The sequence below is a fragment of the Scatophagus argus genome, chromosome 19 (genome assembly GCF_020382885.2).
Source record: "Scatophagus argus isolate fScaArg1 chromosome 19, fScaArg1.pri, whole genome shotgun sequence".
NCBI lineage: Eukaryota > Metazoa > Chordata > Actinopteri > Scatophagidae > Scatophagus > Scatophagus argus.
Window position 1 is genome coordinate 17759380 of NC_058511.1, and position 23695 is coordinate 17783074.

The window sequence follows — 23695 nt, forward strand, 5'->3', positions numbered from 1 at the left end:
GGTGAGGCTGAAAGGGTGACGAGAGAATAAGCGTGAGGAAAGGGGCAGGGGGATGAAAGAGAGTACATGAGAGACTCCAAACATTAGAGACAGGAGAAGCATCTCCTACAACTGAACTATGAAAAATAAATAAGTAAATAAAATACGAGAGCCTTGTAGCAGAGGTCTTCTTTGTACATTTGTTACAGCCACACCAGGGCTACCACTGAGGACACTGAGGCCATGTCCTATGTACTTTTTGAGGGACGCTGGGAGGAAATTTATATTCTACAGTTAAAAACTTGATGTACTTGAACATGATGTGCATTTTAAAGGCAGGTTCCGGTATGTTTAGACTCAATATAGTTCAATTAGTGTACATTAGTATTATTAGTACAAGTACAGGGGAAGACCATCAATCAGTGTCTGTAACTGGCTGTATTTTGGGGAAAAGGAAAATGTTTACCTTTATATTGCACAATGTATCAATGTTTTACAGTCTAAAGTTGTTTTTATGGGGTCATATGCTGATTTAGACCTGGAAATAGCCAATTTCTACAATAACCTAAAAATCAGATTCAAGCATTTGATACTTTACAGATTTTGGTTGACACTCAGCATATGTATTTTACCAGCAACCAAAAGACACTCCAGACTGAAAACAGCTCCCAAAAAAAGCCACTTTGTGTATTAAGCACAAAAAACAACCAAAACTAATCACAGACCCAAACATGCCCAATCCCCCCACATGAACATACATGTGCACCCAAACAAATTTTCTCTTTCCCAAACCCAAGCAGAGCAGAACTGCATGCATGGCTGAGTATGTACAACACACACAAAACAACACACAGCGAGAGCAACGTTGGGAGCTGATCAGAGCCTGATTATCTTCCCTCAGTGCAGCACACCCTCAGCAGAACCAAATCGGATGGCTTCATTAGCATATCATCTGCATAAGCAGAGCAAGGGCATTCGCCTGCTACGTGGCTCCTACCATGCCTCATTCAGAGGAGGAGGGGGTTGGGGTTAGTTATTTTCTTTAATTCAGGTTAGAACCAAACATATGCTGGGTCTCTTTTGGGTCACATGACTGCCACAAAGATCTCAACTGCCCAGTTAATTGAGGGCACAATTAAAAAAAAAAAAAAGGAAAAACTCAAGCGAGGATAATTTCTCTCTATTGTTCACAATCGTTGGAGTTTCCTCGCTGATACATCTAATTATAAGTCTTTCTGCTGCAAATTAAAGTACGAACACGTGGGCATGGATGTTTGTAAGGCGAATATTAATTGCCTGAATATTTCTATTTTAGCATTCTCAACATTTCTCTTTTGCAAATGACCTGGGGAATATTTGATTAAAGAAATGGCTTATATTAATATACGAATCAACCTCAAAAATGATTAGAGAAGATTACAAAATTATATGAATTTTGTCACTCAACTGAACACAAGAAAAGAAAAAAAAGACCACTAGGTCCTTTTCAGATTCATGTTTTTCTCTTCAGTTCTTCCCAGGACAGAATATTACCAAGGCTCTTAGAATATTTATTCCTATGGTATGCCATGAAAGGTTCTCATTCCTCACCTCACAAAAGTCTGCCCTTGGTTGGTGTTTGAAGAATAACTTTTTCTTTACTTCCTTTCAACATTTCATATTGGTTACTTCATAAGTCTAATGCTATTGCCATTTTTTTTCCATTAGCCGTGGTTCTTTTTCTTTGCATGAGTGCTCATTGCCTTTGTCATATAGTCCACAGGTCAAAATATCACCAACTTAGATGAAATACTTTTTCAAACTGACACGGCGCCTTTGTGTTTTCATCAAGTGTCAGAACATTTGACTAGTAGACAAGTGGCATGAGCACATGACTTCAGCACACATAAATGTTCACACAGATACATGAGAAATAACTTCCAAGTCAGAAAAAAGATGCCATTGTCTGAGGGAAGAGTGCTGCCAAGCATTGTTAGACTGCACAGATCTGAAAGCTTAGGAGGTTGCTATGTCGTTGATGGAAAAACAACAAAGTCTTGTAAAGCACAATAATGACATTACACAACAAGTTGGTGTCCACACATATACAGCTGCATTGAGCCCCCTTCTCTACTTATTATATCTATCACACAAAAAAAAACATACAAAGAAATAGATTATACAAAGTTTTATAACACACTAAAGAATAATGTGAATAATATGAAAATGTCAGCATACCACAGCCCAACAAGTGTTCACACAGTCTGCTGCAACATAGAAAAAACATCTTTAGAAACACAAGGGCACAATTCATCTGTAGGTAAAAGAAGACATTGTTTGTGTAATGTTGTCCCACACTCAGAGTAATAATCACAGTCTGTGAGTGGCAACAAAAGCACTCTTAATGGAGCTAACTTTGACGCTTATAGTTGCTCCAAAGGATTACGTTGCAGCCGCTTCAGCCATGTCGCAGCTGCCAGCTGAGGTGATGTACTGGACTGAAACTCTTGGTGGACCAGGTTTGAAAAATAGCAGAAATCCCTTTTAATTATTTATATATTTATCATTTTTACTAGCATCTTCTAATCTGCTATTTATTTGTTTGATTTTAATTTGCTTTGGGGTTTTTTTTAATTGCAGTTAAGTTGCACAGCATCAGCATTACAATGCAAAGTATTAGTATAAAAAGTTAGAGAAGACATTTTTTAAAAAGTGTGAAAATGGTGCAAAATGAAACAATCAGTCATGGAAATGTCCTCCCATTCTTCAGCAAAAATGTTCTTCTGTAACGTTTTGGCAACACCAAATTTGACAAAATTATGGGTCATACTTTCTGAGATATGGAGCAAACTAACACACAAGCAGAGGTAACGAGCAGAGAAAGCGACAGTGAAACAGAGGGAGAAAGAAGAAGAGAGGAAGAGACAGAGCACTCCAACAGTGGTTGCTGCGTTTCTTACCATTCTGCTGCCATGTTTGTTTACTTTCTCTCTGGTGTGAACATCTATGCATGGCTGCAGCCATCACATCTACACATGTCACCCCTCTGCACAATCACACAAACACTCCGCATAAACACACACGCTCCCACATATTCCTAAGCTCTCCTGCACTCGTACTGAGACTCTCACAATACAGCCCTTCAAGCCACATCTTAACCTAGTTCTTTGCATAAATCCTACTCATAAGGTCTCAGGCACTTCACAAACAATACACAGCATTCCTCAGTTTTCAACCTAATGTGTTCACTCAATATACTACTACTCCAAAACCATGTTCTTTAACTGTAGTGTCTTATTTTAGTCATTTTTGCTTGAAATGAGAGCACATTCGTGGCAGGTTTCCTGACTAGTGAGACATTAAAATATTCACTTTTGATGGAAATGTTGCATAGTCATCAAAAACTATGTAAGTACAGTATGTTTCAACTCTCATCCCTGTCACTATGAAGATACATGTGTGAGAAGAATTTCCATTTGTGTATGAACAGTGCACATTTTATGTTTGCCCAACAGCAAACCCAATAATGATAGTGCAAATATTTCAGGCAAACATATTAGATATTTTGATGAAGTGACTTGTATGTTCTTTTGGTAATAAGCAGCAGTGCAAACAAAGATGGACGAATATGTCAATTGCATATTCATATGTTATCTCTCTTTCTCTTTCTCTCTCTTCATCTCTGTTGCATAACCACTGACGCACTCATGATCCGTGAAAAAGTAGGAATCAGTTTTGCTCGGTTGATCCCAGAGGTCAGCGGCAGAAAGATAGAACAGAGGGAGAGGAGTAAAGAGAGCGCAAGGCCAGAAAAGAGTGAAAAAAAAGAAAACAATGTAGGGAAAGACAACCAATTGCCAGGTTGGCATCTGTGAATTGGTGTATGAGTAAGAACTGTGCACAGCAGCTGGCAATGTTTTGTGAACCTCTGCCTTGTTGTCTGGGGAACCGGAGATGCAGAAAATGGCTTGAAGGAAGAGGATGAGAAAGATTCGAACATAACATGACACAGAAAAAATGTCACCGAAATGGAAAACAAACAGCCACATAACAGAAAGGAACAAGATGTGAGAAAAAAAAAAAAAAACAGAAGGAAATGGCACAGCAAAGAGACATGAACATAAATAGAAGCAAAGCAATCGAGGAATATGTGTTAAGAAAAGTATAGGAGAACAAACAATTAATGCCTCCCTCAGATTCTTGGAAGAAATGTAATCAAACCAGTGCAAAATGTACTTCATTCCTTAATAATACAGCTTTGAGCCGTGAACAGAATTACTTGTTGTTGCTCCAGCCAATCAGCATCCCTTCAGAAACAATGAGCTGCAGGAGGAAACCCACAGGTGCAGGGGAGGAGGTCTGTATTTACAGCTCATATTGTCTGACTGCTTATGTAGCAGCCGGTCAGCGCTGAAATCAATTTGACCGATGCCCTCAATTTTTAGCAACTTTGAAATCCACCTCGAGGATTTTGGTGTAGTTTCAGACTGAGTAATGAGGAGAGGCAAAGTTAAACTCAATTTCAGGGGGAGCGTCTGGCCATTAATAGCCGTTTATCAACAGCACAACCAGCGCGTGCAAAGGCCAATAAGTGCCAGCTGGTGCTCTCAATCCAACGTATGAGGCATAACAGAAGGATCCTTTTCCACTCCCTTTGTGAAACTGCACTGATGCCAACAAACCAAACCTCTGATGACACAGTGCCTGTGCCTATCACATGCATTACAAAGGACAAGGAAAGACAAATGCCTTCTTTTGCAACATGCAATCATGGGACAGTAGGGGAAAGACTACATTTAGAGACGGGAGATAGTGGTGGTAAGCTACATTTTTCTTATTTTAGATTTTTAAGGAGTAAATCCTTTCAGCAGTCATTTGTTCGATTCAGTTACATAGAAGAAGAATTTTAATGCTGCGAACAATCAAGGGGGTTGTCCCACTTGATGTCTTTCCTACTGCCAACACCTCAACGGTCTTTCATTTTTTTCATGAAACTATATCTGTTGCAGTTAATTGGGGCTGGCTGACATCTAAACAAACAAAAGTCCATTAAATTTTCATCTGTAAAGAGTGAAAACCTCGACAGAAATGATAAATTAAAGCTACCCTGGGGGACATCTGGACACCAATATCACTATGGAGGAATGATTAATAAGAGTACTCTGTTTTCTGTGAGTTTTTTCTGTGCATGTGCAGAAGGATTCACAGCCGTTGTTCCACCTTTTCAAAAACTACGTTACCCATGGAACTCGAAGGCTGACAGCTTAGTCAGAGGATCAAGTTTGTTTGTTATACTAGTAGGAGCTAATTTGGCCTTGACTGGCTAGCCACAGAGATGAGGAGCGATCTACAGAATTCCCCTAAACCCAATCAGAAAAGCATCAATTTAATCACATTTTTTTCTTGATTGGGAACTCAAACAACATGACACCACATGACGATGCTGTGTGACACACCGGATGCATTATTGCAATGGAAGAAACTAAATACACTGCACTTGTCTTTCTTACAAGAAAACTTAAGTTAACTGTTTTTTTTTTATCCATTGGGATAAATAATAGATGACTTTTCACTGTTGTTGGAGGAAAGTATACTTTTACTTAAGACTATTCCCTGAAACTAATTCCTGAAAACAATACACTAAAAACTGCTGAAAAGTGAGATATCTTTGGTTCAGCACTGGCAAAGTCCAGTCAACTAACCAAAAAGCTTTGAGGAGGATGGACAGAGCTGTACATAAATCCCACTGAAGCCTGGCAGCATCTGTGGACAGGCAGTAAGCACTAGCACAGCACTCCCATCTTGAGCCTGACTGTGATGCGAGGCTCATGATGTCCAGAGTACTTTGAACTGGAGAAACACAAGAAAGAGTATGGAGGAGGAGAGAGAAAGTGAGAAAGGCTAACTGGAATACTGAGGCGGGCACAGATGAATAGGGTAGGACAAAGGCAGAGACAGGCAGAGTCAGAGTCAGAGGAGGGGTGACAGGAGGGGGAGAATATATATAACAGAGAGAGGGAGGGTGGAAGAGAGACAGGAACAGAGAGGGTGTGACAGAAGCAGAAAGCAAAAATCTTGTCTATGTGAACTTTGCAGCAGGACTTTGAGGGGATAATTAGGGAGAGTGACTCCAGAAGAAGAGAATAAGTTCTCAGTCCTAAGCCTTCCTGCAGGGGGATTAGACTCAAGCAGAACTCCTCACCCCCTCCCTCCATCCCACTCTCACTGCTCTCTAAAGTGGACTGTAAAGTGCAACTATGGCACCTCTTTTCCTTCGTCCAGCCCTGGAGTCCAAACAGTTTCATTACAGCATAAGACACCATCCTGTATCATCTTCAGTACAGCGAGTGAGGGGCAATTACAGCAAACAACCTGCGCAGAGCTTTTACATTAACTCTGGATTACATTATTGTAAGGTGTAACCAATATTTTGCCACTCCCCATTGTGGATGTGAACTCAACTTTTGTAAGTCACATAATAGGTGTTTTTGTATTTGGAGGAAAGCTGTTAAGTAATGCTGGCAGCAAAAGCTGCACGCTGCAGCTTGGAGTCTCATCCCTGACCTTGGGCTAAACTGACCTGACGAACACCACTCAGGTGTACACTGAGAGCACGTCATTGAATAGACAAAGGGCTGAAAATAATGAAGTCACAAGCCAGCAGCTGAGTAAATTGTCTAAAAACTGAAGGTTTTTAAAAGGTAATTTTGAGTATGCTAATTACCACAACACCTTGGCTAACATTAACTCAAGGGGAAAAAATTGTCACTGTGTACACTGAGTTCAACAAACAGCAGAAACTCATTTAAACAGATGAAACACACACAACACCTGGAATGTGATTTATTCTTGCACACCACATCTGGATGAGCTACATGCAACAGCTGACGCCTCTGACTGTTTTACTTCCTGTGCCGTTTATATCCAATCTCAACATAATCAAACAAGTACACATAATTACCATCAAGTGTAAGTGTAAGCCTTCATGGTCAGATCTCATTACCTGGATGACACCTCTGCTGTAGGTATGATCATTTGAAATGACAGCTGCATACAGGGTCTTTGACTGGCACTTCAGCTCACTGCAGTTATTTCACATCCAGACTGGTCTATCTTCAGCTGTATTTTTCTTCCCTCAAGCACAGAAGAGGTCAAATTCATGAAATAATAAAGGAGGGTTCAACCACTAAAATCTGAAACAGCGATATCTGGATATATCTTAGTGGACCCTATTAAACTCTACATACAGTATCTGCGGGTTGAAGTGCAGCATGTCACTAACTGGAGCAATGGTGCTAACTGGAGCACAGTTCCTGGTCTGCTGCCATGGCTTATAAAAAGTTTGCTATATGATCTACGTTATGAATCAAAAAAAGTAGCATCTCTGAGCCAACAACAATTGGGGCTCTGCTGATTTCAAAAGACTACAGCTTTAGATGGCTCAGTGTTCATGAAGCATCAGCCCCAGATTTGAGTATGGGGATGACATATTTTTCATAATATGTAGCCTAACAAAAGTGATGCCCTCCCCTGGCTTCTTCTCTCTCATCTGCAGCACTCTGTCATTTTTTCTTCTGTCTTTATCCCCCCCTCTCGCTCTCTAGACACTCCTCTCGGGTCCATTCCCTGGTCTGCTTCCCCCTGTTTCCCAGTGCCCTCTGACCACTGTGCCATTTACAGTACATCCTGCACATCTGCAGAGACATCAATCTAATAGCAGGGACTTGCTGTAAGGCAGGCACATTCTTGTGTTTACACATCACGATCAGTGTTTCTCAATATGTCTTGTGTCAAGTTAGGTAACCTGAATATTGCCTTGGATACATGTCATCCCCTTTTATATCTCAAGTAGCCACAAAAGCGTTACGGTTATTCATTCATTTTCGGAATGTAGTTATTCCTTTCAGGGCCCACAAGAGTCTGGAGCCTATCCACGGATCACTGCAGGGTTAGTACAGACATAGAGACAAGTATTCACTCTTAGATTTGAGAAACTCCCCATAGGTGTCCCCATCCAATTTGCATGTCCTTGGACAGTCGGCAGAAACCCGAACCCCCATGGACTCCACCAAGACAAGACCAGAGCTGTGCCTCAAACCTGGGTCCTTCTTGATCTGTTATGCAACAGTGCACAGGGAACACAGGGAACTCAGACACATAACACTTCGGTAAAAAGTTAGAAAACACATAACTAACCTTTAACGATTATCCATGAAGACACACTGCTTCAACTGAGCACAGAGGTGAGCAAACTGAGGATTTTAGCAAATTGTAAAGTTTACAATATTTAATGTTCTGTTACTTCTTCCAAACACATTAACCTCACTGACTAGCAGATCTGAGTTATGTGTACAAACCAATAGCATGATGTAGCCAATCAAATGGCCATGCTGAGTGGACAAATTACTTTAAGTGGTTCTTCCTTGTGTGATGTATTGCAAATAATGCAACATGAGTTATAGCTAGTGGCAAATAAAGAAATTCAAAGGCTATTTCAGTTCAGATTGTGACTTGGGATTAAACAAGTAGTGATATTACTTTTTTGAGTCTGAGTCCTTCCCCAGAACAATCATAGTCCAGCAGTCATAATCAGACCTGCATTTGCATTTACACAACCAAAACACAGAAAAAAGTAAAGAATAAGCAATGTATTAAATTGTGTGTTTGTCTGTTCTAATACAAGCTGCAAAGAATGTATCTCTACCAAGCTCGCTATCTACAGCAGTAACCCAGAGTTATTTACAAGGCCAAGATGCACATCAACCCATGTTAAAAAAAAGAAGACCCACTGTGTAGTATATATCTCATTGTGTGGAGGCTGGTGCTGACTTTTTGGCCAATGTTACCACTTCTGTCCTGCTCTTCATTGGATTTGGGAAAGTTTAAACTCCAGCAACCCCAACAATGTTCCCCAAGATATCATTCAATTTTCCAAACACATTTCTTAGTCCTCATCCCCCACAACCTTTCTCTTATGAAGTTAAGGTTGAAAATATGATATAAGCCCATGTGTGCAGTAGGAGAGCAGAGGTGTAGGTGTGTCTCCAGTGAAAACAGAACTGAAGGGAAAAGGTGAGCATATTGAAGTAGTTTGCGAGTAAACACTAAAGTAAGGTGGAGAACCAAATAGAATTTAAACACGAAAGCAAGAAATAACCTACTAGGGGTAACTGGTGTATTCTGTTAAATATTTTCAACAGAAACATATAACCAGCAACCATCACAGTTACACTGTCAGTCTGCAAGGGACAGATTCACCAGGCTAAAATTGAGAAATGCTCTTTTGTTTACCTTTGTAATTAAGGACATGCTCTTTCACAAATGACTCACAACTTGGAGCGGTAAACCTACCCCTTTATAGTTCTAAGTAGGGCTATGTGACGCACAACAACAGCAGGCTCAACAGGCGTAGCAGCAGTAACTACAAGGGAGGCAGACTGTTCTCAGTCAATTAAATGGACACCAGTCAAAACAGATGATCATAATTCACAGTTTTCCTCCATGTAGATTAAGGAAGGACACACACACACACACAGCATGCATGACCGCACACAACCACACAGTGTATCACATGGCTTTGATAAATGAATAATGAGGATATACTCTACACAACTGCAATACACAGACCACTGCCATGACCTCATGGCTTGATACAGAACAGTCACATCCATCTCTGCTCCCATCCATCCAAGCACTGACACACACTTACAAATGCATGTATGCCATGTCTTTACTTAGACAATTGTATTATTCATATTTACTGTTTGCAAGGCACTGCATAAATCATTGCAAAGCTTACTCTGATCATTTTACATTAAACAGTGATAATCAAGTGAAATCACACCTTCACCTCCACTCAGTCACATATCTTTCACGCAACAGTAAATCTCAGTGCTCGTTAACTGGAAAGAATCACGTCCCCTGATTTTCACCTTCTACACACAAACAAGCATAAGAGCACATCTAATAAACACACATAATTAATGATTAACCAGTGGCAGCGCAAACGCAAACACGCACACGGCTCTTGCAGCGCAGATAAGAGCACAGTAGGGAAAAGAGTATGGAGTACCTTTGTTTCTACCTACAGTTTTTGGAGAGAAGAAAGGATCCGTTCAGATAAAAGAGGGAAGAGTGTCATCCCGCACGGAGCACCAGAGAAAGACAGGAAAAAGTGAGGACAAGTCCGTTGTTAGTCTCCAGTGAGTCCGTACACTGCCAATTGACATGCATGACATGCAAAATGTTGACATTCATGCAAATGGTGGGGAAATGGGTGAAGCGCACATAAGAAGCACACAACTGACATTTTTCCATTTGCCTTTTGTTGACCTGAGTCAAGATCACACCAGAGGGAGGTAAGTACTTGAAGTTTTTTTTGAGGGTCCGTGCAGTGGTTCTGGCTTATTTTGTTTGTTGCAAAGTGGAAATGAAGAGGAAAGCTCTTTTGACCTCACTTGTTGTTTAGAGGCCATGAGGAAACATCTCTGGAAAGCTCACTGTTCCTGTTTTCTTCCAATGGGCAGGAAAGACTGCTAATGTATTCTGCAAAATCCTAGATTACGTTGGGTTAAGTTCAATTTCCAATCTTTTAAAGCTATGGATTTTGACTGAAAGCTCCAGAACAACTACTAAATAAATACTGGGTTAAGACTGATCCGTCACCTGCAGTTTCCAAGGTTAATGAAAGAAAAAACTTTTGCACTTCTTTGTGTTTTATGATACTGGTCTATATGTATAAACCAAATAAAAATTCCATCACTATGATATTGTTTACATGCGCAAAAACATGTGTTTTCTGGCATTATATAAACTTAAGTCAAGGTACAGGCAAGTTTAGGCAACTAAAACGTTTGGTTAAGATTAGAGAAATATAAAGGCTACAGTTTAAACAAGAATCCGACATCAAATGTTACATTATGACAGTGACAGTGAAAGTCTGACTCCACCCCATCCACCATCCCAGTCTTCACGTCCTTCCTTCATCCTATCCACACTACTTCCTGCTGGATGTAAATTGTACTCTACTAATTTACTTTTTATGAAGATAACTGCAGGGGATACAAGGTTGTTTCCATTACATGTACCTTACCTAACCATGAGACTACTTGTACCTTATTTTTCTCTTTTCCCCTCTGTCTCTCCCAATAGTCCTCCTCTTCTTCCTCTAAGCTGTCTCCCCTAATTTCAGTTATTTTCTTATCCACCCTCCTGCTTCCCTGGTTTTCATCCTTCCCCTCCCCCCAGCTGCCCCATCGCTGCAGAGGTCGAGCAGGAACAGTGGAGTGTGTCACTGCATGTTAGCTGCGGAACTGAGAGCAGTACACAATTATGTAATAGACAGAAACCTTGGTGAAAAAAGAGTGAGGAGAAATAGAACCATAGAGAGAGATAGAGGCAAAGGTGAGATGAGGAACATGCCTTGCTGCCATGCATCCTACCCTCCTAACACACACACACCCTCCCACTTCTCTGCCGCAACAATGGGAGCACTGCAATACACAAATGCACACAGACAGGTAGTGAAGGCACGCAGAGTAAAATTATGCCCCAAAACCAAGCCAGGCGGTGAGTGTGCAAAAACAACAACAGAGCGCTACAAAGAAAAGAGTACCTTGCTCTGCCTTCAGGTGTGCGAGGCCTTGAAGAGAAGAATCAAACAGAGAGGGACAGAGAGAAAATTTGAGAACAACAGCACACCAATACTACAGTTGTATTGTCATTATGCATGCTTTGCATGATGTCAAAGCATGGCTATCACACAAAAAGCAAAGCTTTCCCAAAAGCATTTGAAAGCTTTCTGTTGGAACAGACAAATGACTAATAAAGAGAGCAACACAGTGTGTGAATATTAAGTAGCTCTGCAGGTTGTTTACCAAATAAATGACTTAACTTAATCACATTTTCAGTTGCCTTTTAAAACTAAACGCATAAGCATTTTTACTTTAGTTTACCTCAGACAAATAGCTGTTGCTACAGTTTAAACTATGACTAGCCCTTTCTTGAGACTCACCTGGTTGTCTCTGGACTGCTGTGGAGTTGTAACAGGAAAGAGAGAGAAAGCAAAGAGAAGTCCGGCATTAGCAACAAACTCCAGCTGCTTTTGCATGTGGCTCTACCATGCAAAACATAGAACACACTTCTAAGCATTGAGTGTCCATGTAAGGAGCAAGCAGCTGCCCCTTGACATGCCTGATCAAAATAACAACTTCAGTATAAATTCCTATGGAGAGAAACACTTAAAATTTCATCTGTCCCATCTTCTCAGGGAATCAGATTAACATTACACCTTTGGCAAACAACTCTGTCACATTTCGAATATTGTTACAGTAACATAATATTCCACATCTTGTATCACACAGACTGCCTCACATACACACAAAGGGACATGAATCCATGAGGATTTATGGTGTTGTGAGGGTTGTGGATGTTGAGATGCTCCTTCTACAGACCCATATCTTTCTCCTCCACCTCCCCTTCAGCCCTTTAATCCACCCACCCATTTCCAAAACCGCTGACCCAAATTGTGCACACCATTTGTGGTTTCTCAGGGGAATGCTCACTGTGGAATTCCTGAAGTTGACAGTATGGGGTGGCAAAAAAAAAACAACAAAAAAAGCCACATATTAAGCTCTATCTCTGGCGGCAAACATTCTCACCAGGATCTCACCCATAGATGACACCTTGTAGGTATCAAACATAGCAGTCTGATTTGGGGTACATGAGAGATCAGTCAGTGAATTTAGTCTCAGCTGTATATGTCTTTTTACGTCTCAAACCTGGTGCGTGTAGCTTAAAATGAATCTTGAGAGATTTCTGCAATCAGAGCCTCTCAAGAGCATCAAGGACTGAGAAGAGGAAACTGAACAAATCTTAATTAAGACAGTCTACAAAACTCACACAGACTCATACATAATATGTGATATTAATTCGACTCAGTGGTATTCCTTGATCTCTGTTCACAGAGGCCAGGCCTGTTTCCCACCACTGAACATAACAGATGTGTTTTCATGCTGTATGTTCCTCTCCGACTGGCAGTAAGTTCTTGTAAAATGTTAAATTCAACAAACTCAGCAGAGGACATAAATATGGGAGGAGGCACAGAGAGACAAATGCTGCAGAAGTAGCTGGTGAAGGGGAGGTGAGATTTTTTTTTTTCTCTGTCTTTAGGGAGTCCAAAATGGCTGCCACTTCTCCTCCCACACGAGGAGGAAGATGACATTGGGAGAGAACGGGAAGGACGAAGCAGGGAACTAGAGGGGGGGAAGGGAGATAGTGGCCAGCTGATGGACAGCAGCACAGCTCCAGCTCTCGAGAACTGGGGGGGGGGGCTTAAAGACCCCTGAGTGTATGTGCCTGGATGAACAGGGACGCGTGTTTTCTTTTTTTCTGACTGTGCAAATGCTTGTGTTCAATAAGCGTGCATATGCTGTGCATGCATGTTAAACGCTCAGTTTCTCATGTAGATAAAACCCTTTCTCTTGATGCGACATCGCCCAGAACAAGCCAATGTGCTGTGGAGGACATGTGGTCCAAACGTAATCCTCTGCTCTATTTTACCAGCAGCTTCACCACTCAAATCCAAACATAATTTTCAGCTTGGGCACTAGACATAAATGCCCTCTGCACTGGAATCAGGCGAGTCCCTGCGCCATATTTTTCCTTTTTTTCTCACTCTGACCTACTTTTTATAGTAAGATTATTGTAACTGTCATTTTTTTCCCATGTCTGTTTATTAATCCCTAAAGCTAAGCCTGAAGGCGCCATTTTAGCACTTGCTTAACAGTTTGCTTGCCCAAGCCTTCAATTACTAGCCTCCCATCAAACCAGTGAATATTTTTAAAGTAAAGGGTGCCTTAAACCATTCATTACAAATGCAGGATGTGGGATTGCAACAGAGGAGAGAATCATTTTACATATTCATTAAACAATCCACTGTCGCTCTTAATAACCTTGACCTTATGCATATCTCATTGTTACTGAAAAAACCCTTAGGTAGTCAAGAGACTTCCTAATGTCACCCCTATTAATTTAATTGAACTGACTGAGGCAATATCCAGATCATTAGCATAAAAGATACTGATATTTGTACAGTTAACAACAGCAGCAGAATCAAATTGATGTTTAAGATGACTCCACAGACTAAACTCGTTTAAGAGCTGTCGATGGCGCAAATGACAAAAGGCCGGAGCTAAGGATGCGGAATTGACTGCCAAAGTAGACACATGCATCAAGCAAGTGGTGAGTGGTGTCTAATTTCAACTTGTTGCCCTGACACAGTTAGTCACACTGATACATCCTGATCCACATGGGAGGAGAGACTGAACATGTGTTTTATTGCCAACATATTTATTGGTGCTAAGCTGCTAGCTGAGCTGGATGGTTTGGAAAAGAGCTGCAGGAGCTCACAGAGAGACAGGACTGTCTCATTATAATGCTGCAGCAGTGGACTAACCCAGCTATACCACGATGCAAGAAATCCGCAAAAAAAATGGTCAAACAGAGTGGGGAAATGGTTGTTCCTTTTTAGCACAAGTGGTAAAATTCAGGCTCTACCCTACTTCCCCATCCTATTCCCTCAGATTTCCCTTTTAGGCCAGTGGGCTAGCAGGCTACCATTAGGAATACGGCTGGCAAAATGCTTCGGAGGCCCAGTCCACTCAGTCAGTCAGCCATCTGCCCATTTTAACGAGCAGCTCCAGGGCCTTGTTGCTCCATGTCTATGTGTATGTGTTTGTGTGTGCACGACTGGAAATGCTAATCTGTCTGAGTACATGCAGGCCTGGGCCATGCAGCCTGATAATGTAAAATATAAATATTCACCAGTTTGACAGATTGCTTTCATTGCTCATTAATGTACAGCATAATCAACAGTGTGCCGACAAAGGCAGGTGTGCTTAGCAATTGTTCGCATCTAACTGCAACCAAAAATGTCTGATGTCTGGAAGTCTGATCACTCTGAATATCCTCTGGAAACATAAGGTGCTCAAGGGTTGTTTGAACAAGTGCTAAGACACTTGTAGACATGACAATTAAAAAAAAAAAAAAAAAAAAAAAAAAGATTGTGCACCAGTTTGCTGGTAGACAGTTTGAATTGACAGTGGTGGTTGTGCAGGCATTTTCCAGGCAAATTAGCCATCTCTGTTCTCATTATCCTCCTAATTATGGTTTCCTGTCTCTGTGGTATAATCAACAATCAGGCACATCAGTTAATAGGAAGGCAGAAAAGAACCACAGTCAGATCAGCTGGGGAGCTCGCATGACTACCCTGCCTGCTTTTCTGTTTTATTGCTTTGAAACAGAGGAAGACTAAGAAAACATTTGTAGACGTGAGCTATGTGAAAGAGAGACTGACGGAGAGGAAGTAAGCAGGGGTTGGTTGTTGTCCAACAGCCGACCTCCTGGGACAAACTGGGGTACAACTGGCCTGTGGTGAATTCACTCGTCACACTCGCTCTGCCCTGGGGCTGAGATATGACCATCTCTGTCCCTGTCCAAGCTGTCTTGCACTCTTAAAATCTTGGTTGTCTTAATGCGAGGATGTCATAGTTCCCCTGTCAGCTCTCAGGAAGCTCTCAGACAAATGGACCACCTCTTCCTCCTCCTCATTCGCCTGTTCGACAGAGGCAATGAGCAAATGGGATGAAGCGAAAAGGGGGCAAGTCCAGCCCGTGCGCTTGACTGCTCTGCAACTAGCACATCGCGTGCTGTCCTGAGCAATGCCACAGGCTAGCTTTCAGGATTTAAGCCCCAAACAGCTTCATTTGACATCTTATGAAACCAAATGCAACCTGAAAATGTGAAAATGTTTAATTTAAATGTATGCTATAATGGTGACAAATTAAAACTTCTTTATTGTATTAGACAGTTGGCAAACAGTGCTGAAACATTCAGTGAGAATTCCCCTGATTTTTAGCAAAATGGAGTCATCCCCAAACCATGTCAGCCTGATTTAGACAGGCAGCAACTGGGTCAGCAGTGGAGGAAATTTGACATGGGTCTGTTCACACAAAAAGTTATTGTTTACAGTCCATACACATGAAGAAAAGAGTTAGGAGTGTAAGATTATAGTCAGATTGTGCACTGTCTGACTTACTGGTTCAAATAAAAGTGTTCTTCTTGACATCAGCTGGCACTGATCTTAAGGCTACAAGCAGCTGTTTCTTTTCAAAGACATAGTTTTTAACATTAAGCAGCCCTCAATCAGCAGCAACAGGGCCATACAAAACATAGTAGCACACAAGTAGTTCAATGTACAGAACAAGGATTATTTTTTTTATCATTTCCAAGAGAGGGAGGAAAGGACACAGCAGCAATTTTTAAAAGTGGGTCCCTTATTATATCACTGTCACTGGACTACTAGATAGTATACATAAGTATTAGCAGAAAACAAATCAGTATGCCCGTATCTCTAAAGGTATGGAGATAGAAAATGGTAAAATAATGTCAAAGTGCTGCATTTCATTACACTCCCCCCATAAAGAGATGACCTTGGCACAGAAGCAGAAGAAAAACAGATGAAGTTGTTTCTCAACCAAACACTGTGTGTACCTTCAGGTCCCTGCACCATCATGCAAGTGCTGAATACATTTAACGGAGAAAAGAGAACCAAGTGTTGTAATTTTAGTCATATCAGCTAATACCGTATCCAGCGCTTCCTCATCAAAAGTAATAACTGTGAAGGGAGAGGAAATGCTGAGCACATCACCTCCAATTTAATTCCCACATGAAATGTGAAGACATTGTACAAGAATTTGTAAGCTGCAACAACCCACAAAGAAATATTCTCATTCCATGAGTTTTATACCAAACACGAGATGATTTTAACAATAAGATGCAAACAGCAAATATGATGTGTAAATATAAATATTTTTTACTGTATTCCTGGAGGCTGGCAGCAAGCCTGCTGTTATGTCAGGTGTAAATTTGCAAGGAATCCCTCTGAATTTTTTACCAAGGTTTTAATCAATATTCAGCGCTTGACACAGAAAGCTCTGGAGCCAGCCCTCTTACCTTCTGTGCAGTATCGACCTACATATCCAGTTTTGGAACAGTCACAATAGGTTTCTCCATCTGCCAGTGAGCAGATCCCTCCATTCTCACAGGGGTTCTCTGTGCAAAGGCCCATCATCTCCAAGCGTACCTTCTGACTATTGATAAGCGAGGGCGGCCTCTTACTCCCATAACTGAGGTCTGTGATAATTCCTTTGAATGGTGGTAGCTCACGGACAGAGGGCAAGGTGATGGCAGATGTGCGGATGTCTCCCGGGAGCCCTCCAAGGAAGAGGTCACTGACGATCCTCATGAACTGTCGTTGGGGGCGCACCTCCTCCGTCTTGGTCTGGCCATCCACGGCCAAGCCAGTCCGCAAATTGTGCCGGTTGACGGCAGCGAAGTGCCAGCGGCTGTCGTTGACCATCTTGTCAGAGGTGATGGTGGTCTCAGCACAGTCAATGCTGATGCGAAGCTGCAGCTTGCCCTGTGACACTGTGAGAAGGAGGAAGTCGCAATATCCGCCATCATCGAAGTAGAGCAGCAGGCCTTCCGATTCTGAAGTCTTGAACTGAAATGTCAGGTCGCTTCGGGAGCTGGCGTCCCAGCGTAGGTAGCGAGCCCACTGACCTTCAGAGCCAGTAAACTCCAAGCCTACGCTCAGGCCCAACACGGTACTTATCAGCAGGAGGACATGCCCAGGTAGGCTATTGGGATTCATTGTAGAGAATAACGGTGCACTTAAAGGGGGTTTGAACGTTGGATCTTCAAAGTGATAATAACATCTGACTATGGCTGTGCTGCAGGATTTATCTGCAGAAATGTTATATTCCACACAGATAATTTTACACTGATGTGAAGAATGCAATATCCTTTTTTAAGTATTATTTTTGAAGCAGATTTAATATTGATAATGGTTGGAATTTAATCTTTGTGGTCAAGTCTACGCAACAATATATGGAAAAAAAAATCATCCAGTTTCCACACAAAGTGGAAAGGCAAAAGTGCTAAGATGAAGGTGATCCTCGGTGTGCTTTGTCAGTGGTTCAGAGCTACATCTTGCAATTTTTCTTTGAGGCGACTTCCTGGATTGAAGCACATAACCTTCAAAGCAGGTTCAGTTCCATGCCCCATGGTTCGATCTCTAGCTTCGGACACACCTCAGACAGAACTGCAGATAAAAAAACAGATCACTTTAAGCAAAAATGTAGTTTTTCTCTGTCAATTGACAGAGCTACATGTGAACAAAATAGATGATTTGCTTCAGTCATTCATAATAATATGCAAATTTAAGATATAAAATGCAAAAAATAGATGCAATATCTTGTATTTAACCTAATGCTACCCAACAACACCTCATCTGTGAAACGTCTATTTTGATTGACACTGTGTAAAAGGAGCATTTACTTAACTTTCAGGGAGCAGTTTGTAGTGCTGTTTACAATATATTAGCTATTAGTGTCATTAAATCAGTTCAAATTGAAAACGTTATTCAGAAGAGGCAGAATAGACGAAGCAGTACAAATTAAGTAAAATGCACAGCAATGCTTACTGATAAACAAAATCATGTGGATGAGTTTAATTCAAGCTGTAAGAGGAGAGTGAGACCACCAGTCAGTGCAGATCTGACTCTCCATGAGGCCATTAAATACCACTAAATAACCACTATTAACATGCATTAAAGTTTTATGGGCATTTTATGCAAGCTTCCATTTCTACCAATTACCCATTTTATTTGAAGATCAACTGAAATAACTGACCAGAGTATTAAAGCCTTAATTTGAGAGTTTAATTCCCAGATACTGGTGGCCCAATATAGAAATGTTGCAAGGTAAAAAAAAACAAAAAAACAACAACAACATCTAGCTGACTGCTGTTACTGATTCTGTGATGAGTGAAAATCCATTGAGGTGAGCCAGAACATGTGTTAAGGCTCAAACGTTAGCCTGCTATCTGTAAGGGCCTGCTGGGATCCTGATAAATATGACTAATTATCTAATGCCACTCTCGCTCTCATTTGCATGTCTTTGGGGGATTACAATCATAAACAGCTATTCAGAAAAGATGTTAGGATGGTACCACTTCATATTCGAACTCCACCACGATTAACATTTTTTAAATTTTGTTCCAGTGAATACATATTGAAATTCCTTCCCGCACTGAATCCCAGATGACACAGGTATGGAATATTAACAAGCTCACTACCCCTTGCTTGCTACACCTGTACCCATTCAGTTCTGTTTAAATTTGTTCAGCAGAGCTAGAAATGATTGCCATGGGGAAACCTTATATGTGTGTGTACTCTTCCAGCCCTTTGCCCTTGCAATTGTTTTGGCAGTGGGCTGCCCACCAGACAAATGCATTGTCCAATCATGACAGTAGTACAGACCCATGCAACACAATAGGGCCTTTAACCACCTGCCCTGAATAGTTAATCTTGCTGCAGCAGGCCGGCTATTGAATTCTAGTAACTGATACCTATGCTAATGCACTGTGTGTGCACACATGTGTATCCCTGTGCAGGAGTGTGTGTATCTCTCTCTCACACAACATTGGGTTGCCTGGCTCGATCATTGTCTTTGTCTTAAAAGTGACTTGGTGAGACAGCAGAGAGGTTAAAAGGTTCTGTGTGGTGAAAATAACCTTGAACGCAGCTGTGTCAATCCAACCTCACCAACTGTAGCGATGTGCTGTGTGTGTGTGTGTGTGTGTGTGTGTGTGTGTACGTGTGTCCCTTCAATACACAAAGCTTGATACGCCCATGAAAACTGAGATGCCAGTCTCCTATGAAAATTGGCCCTGGCTTCTATTAAATTAACACAACTTATTGTGTGTATTGCCTAACTGAGGCATCAGGTGTCTCGGTGAGCCATATATGTGACAGGAGCTGCTAACAATGCTAACATGTTCTCCCTTAGTTAACTAACACATTTATGGGGAGTTTTTTTTTCACTCCACTGTAAGAAATGTCCGATATCATGACTCGCATTTAACCCTAAATACAACTTTTTTAAATTAGGCAGTAAAGCTGGTTTAATATTCAATGACATAAGACTGAAAGCCTTATCATATGTCCATAGCTTAGCATCGAAACTGTCCACCTGCTAGCTCGCCTGTAGGCTAAGCTAAATGAGGCTAATGTGGTGAAAAGTCCGATTTCACACGGAATATTTTACTGACACTTTCCCTCCCAGGCTTGTTATGAAAGATACCCTTCAGCCAACCCCTGGCCTGATAATACCCTTAGCCGTCCACCCTCTGGAGGGCAAAAACAGCTAATTAAGAAGCCAATTTTAGCTACTTTACTTGTTTTTTATTAGCATAAACAAAACCTTTTTTTTTCTGCCAATAAAAAAACAATCAACGTTAGGCCGCACATTTCAAAATGGAAAGTTAGATCTATCCTGACGTCCTCCACCATCAGCAGTCACGTTAGCTATCTCTTGTTCCTGAGTTTTAAGTATGCTAGAATAAGCACATATTTTCCGGGATATACACGTTGAATTATTAAATACAGCAGGATATGAGATGACCTACACGGGATACCGTCACTGGCCATAAATGATGCATTGATGCATCCAGCTTTGCTGCTGCAGATTTATTGACATGTTTTGTAATCTAACCTAGCCCCCATCACGCACTGGAGACCCCTCTGTCCCCCGCTGCGCTGCCTGTCCATCACAAGCTGCAGCCTGGAGGAACGATTTAATCCCACATCAGTCACAGCAGACAAGTATCCTACACTGGGAGTTTGTCCGGACCTGCTAGTCTACTTGTTAGACAAAGTGAGGTCCAGGGACCACCAGGGGGTCTTTTGATGGCACTATTCGGTCACCAGCAGAAAAGTAAATAGCCTAATAATAAGTGACCGTCAAAGCATTTCCATTTTGATGTGTTTATTAATCACGTCTTGCTGAATCCCTAAAGCATTTGACCACATCAATCCAAACGACGGACAGACTTATTTGGACGGGTTAAGGACATTAATGGTCTGTCCTTTCAAGGTGATTTCAACTGCACAAACTTCAGCACATTTGGACACCACCGGGCCTTTATTATCAAAGAATGAATGGGCACGTAAAATTGCTCCATCCGTTTGTACTTCTGTTACTTCTAAAATCATAGACTCACGTTTGAACGCAGCCTATGCCTTAGATGTGACTAATAGCTCACAATACGACGGAAGATCATCTAATTCTATATACATTACACATTACCTATATTGGCCAAATAATTCCTAGTGAGGAATAAAGTTGGTGTTACTGTCAACTCTGCAAGACATATAAAGACAATAGTTTCTCCAGGAATATTATATTGTTACATTTTCTGTTGAAAGCCCAGTCGGATTTGTCAGTCCCACACAGACATGCTTTAACAAAACGAACGCAATAACTAAGGTTATCAGAGATCACTTTTCATTTTGAACAGTTAGTAGGACATTCGAAAATGGTGGCGAAAGTAAAGCTCTTAAAAGCGAGGAGAAATCCGACCCGCAGCCCTGCACCGATAAATAAAACAGCGGGCAACATTTTCCAGCAGCGCTCCAGCTTTCCCTCCGCTCCTCGCACGGTGGCACTCTGACTGTTGCTCAAGGGCTCAAGCCCCTTACGTTCCAAATTCACGAAGCGAAATGTGAACAGGTATCGGGGTCATATTTGCAAGAAATCCTTTGTAAATCGTAAGAAGTTCTGGTAGTTTCTGTGTGGTGTAATATAAGGGGGCTGCCCCCTGTGAGAGACGCGATTCAGTGAGCTGAAACTTTCCGTTTCAACGCTCCTCACTTGTTCACCACAAATGTATTCGTCACAAATTCGACACTGATAAGTCGACGCGGTTTACTGTGGATGCGGTTTCCCCACGCATCACTCGCTTTTCTGTGGTTAAACTGCGTGTGAGAGCTTTCAAACTAATCACCCAAACCATCCCATTGCGCTTACACCCTCATCTCATCCCCCAACTCACCAAATCCACATCAGATTCACAGAAAAGGAATTTTTTTTTTGTACAACTTCAAAATTTCACAGTGTAAATACCTTCACGGAATATTTAATGCATCGGTTAGGTTGAAAGAAAACACGAATAGCCCAGTTTTAATCGGCTCATACCTTTTCGTGCAGAGAGAGACGGTTCCGGGAGGATAAAGTCTCTATGTATAAAATAGCAAATTATAATAATCCAGAGCAAAATTCCATCCAGAAAGCGTAGTATTTTTAATTACTGGCTGCCCGGGGCGCTGAGATGCTCGTGCTGGTGGTGAGGAGGTTATTAGAAGTGAGGCGCGGTGGAGGGAAAGGCAGCGGTCCTCCTTCCTCCGGCTCAGTGAACGCGCATCTCTCAGCTCGGCTCACTCAGCGCAAATGATGATGGGCCCCTGGATTTCTCCCACACTGACGCTCTGACCCGCCTTCTGCACAGTACTCAGGGGGAAAAAAATCAAATTGGAAGGAAAATAGCCCCTCAGGACAAATAACCAATAATGAAAACTCTTTGTTCCTTATCCGTAGATTGGCTTTTGGTAACTTAATATTATTTGTGTTTTAGAATCATAAGCAGGACCAGGCGGATAGGACGTACAGATCACATTACGTTCCCTCTGCACTGTAGTGCATTTCTTTAATATCAGTTTGGAAAATTAGGTTTAGTTTTGTCCTGCTTCTGGTTAATATTGGGATGTTTTTACCAAATCAGATTCCAAAAATGATGGCTGAACAAGAGTACAAAGTAATAAGCCTTTGTTTTTTGGTTTGTTTGTTTTTTGTTGTTGTTTTTATTTTTGTTTGCTTGTTTTGTTTTGGTTTTGAGAAAGCGTTGAGCCTGCATCAGGCGTTCAGCACCTTGGACAGCACCCGAGAATTTTGCACGTTGCCACAGCAATCCTCTTGCCAGAGACCTGTCCATGGTGCTGAAAAGAGGCCGCGAGGATGATGCAGAGAGGAGAGGAAAACTAGAGACATCTGCAATGCTGTGTTCTTACATAAAATGTCAATGCACACAAAGATGTTTTGGTGCATCTTCTTATCAGAGGCTGTTTCATTTCTGTAGATAATCCAACTGAACAGTTAGTGTGCAGTAGGCACACGTTTCCCTTTTAATACTCATGCTGCTGATACAGCTAGGAATGATAATGATGATGTTATACTGGGCTATAACATACAATGTAAAATTTAATGTACATTTTATATTGCAGGCTGCCATTCCTGCTGTGATGAGAAATGGGGGAATGGACAGTAATAGGGACTGTAACATTATCAAGTGTGGCCTATATAGTTAATGACTCAGAACCTATATGTTTGTGGCTTATAATTACTTACTGTGCATTCTCAACCTGACAAACAAAGTTCTGCACTAGGGTCCAAAAGGTGAAAGCCCCCCTTCCATCACAGTGTATTATTTTTACCCTGCCACTTCTTCTACAGGGCACATTCTGGTGCTGGTAGTGATGATTGTTCTTGCTTTCACATAATACTAATCTAAAAAGAGAACAAAATGCAAAACAAGGAAAAAAGTATAATCGGAGGATTTAAGCAACAAGAAAACAAAATTTAGCAAAACTATGTTCTGCAAGCAAGTTCTGCAAACACTTGAAGAAGTGTTTAGGGACCTTCAGTGTTGAGTCTAGACTGAGGGTCAGTGGGGTCCTGCTAGACAGTCTTGACCTGTTCTGTGACTTATGGGGACCCAAGTGGCAGTACTTGCAACCACTGGTAAGATGCTAAATCTGGAGATACACTGACTTTCATTACTT

General features: G+C 41.5%; 1 protein-coding gene across 2 annotated transcripts in view; it reads right to left on the bottom strand.

The window, feature by feature from the left end:
* Nucleotides 1–22284, bottom strand: part of LOC124050229 (neurexin-3b) — a 279720-nt gene extending 257436 nt beyond the window's left edge. Inside the window, exons 1-4 of one of the 2 annotated variants that reach the window (XM_046372542.1) lie at nt 22056–22284; nt 16972–18121; nt 11972–11989; nt 11573–11599 (exon numbers count right to left, since the gene is read on the bottom strand). In XM_046372542.1, the coding sequence (XP_046228498.1) occupies nt 11573–11599; nt 11972–11989; nt 16972–17671 (745 nt within the window). In that variant the 5' untranslated portion in view covers nt 17672–18121; nt 22056–22284. Of the gene's footprint in view, nt 1–11572; nt 11600–11971; nt 11990–16971; nt 18122–20573; nt 20682–22055 lie in introns of those variants that run through there. The other variant, XM_046372543.1, reaches the window with a different exon arrangement.
* Between the last annotated feature and the right edge of the window lie 1411 nt (nt 22285–23695).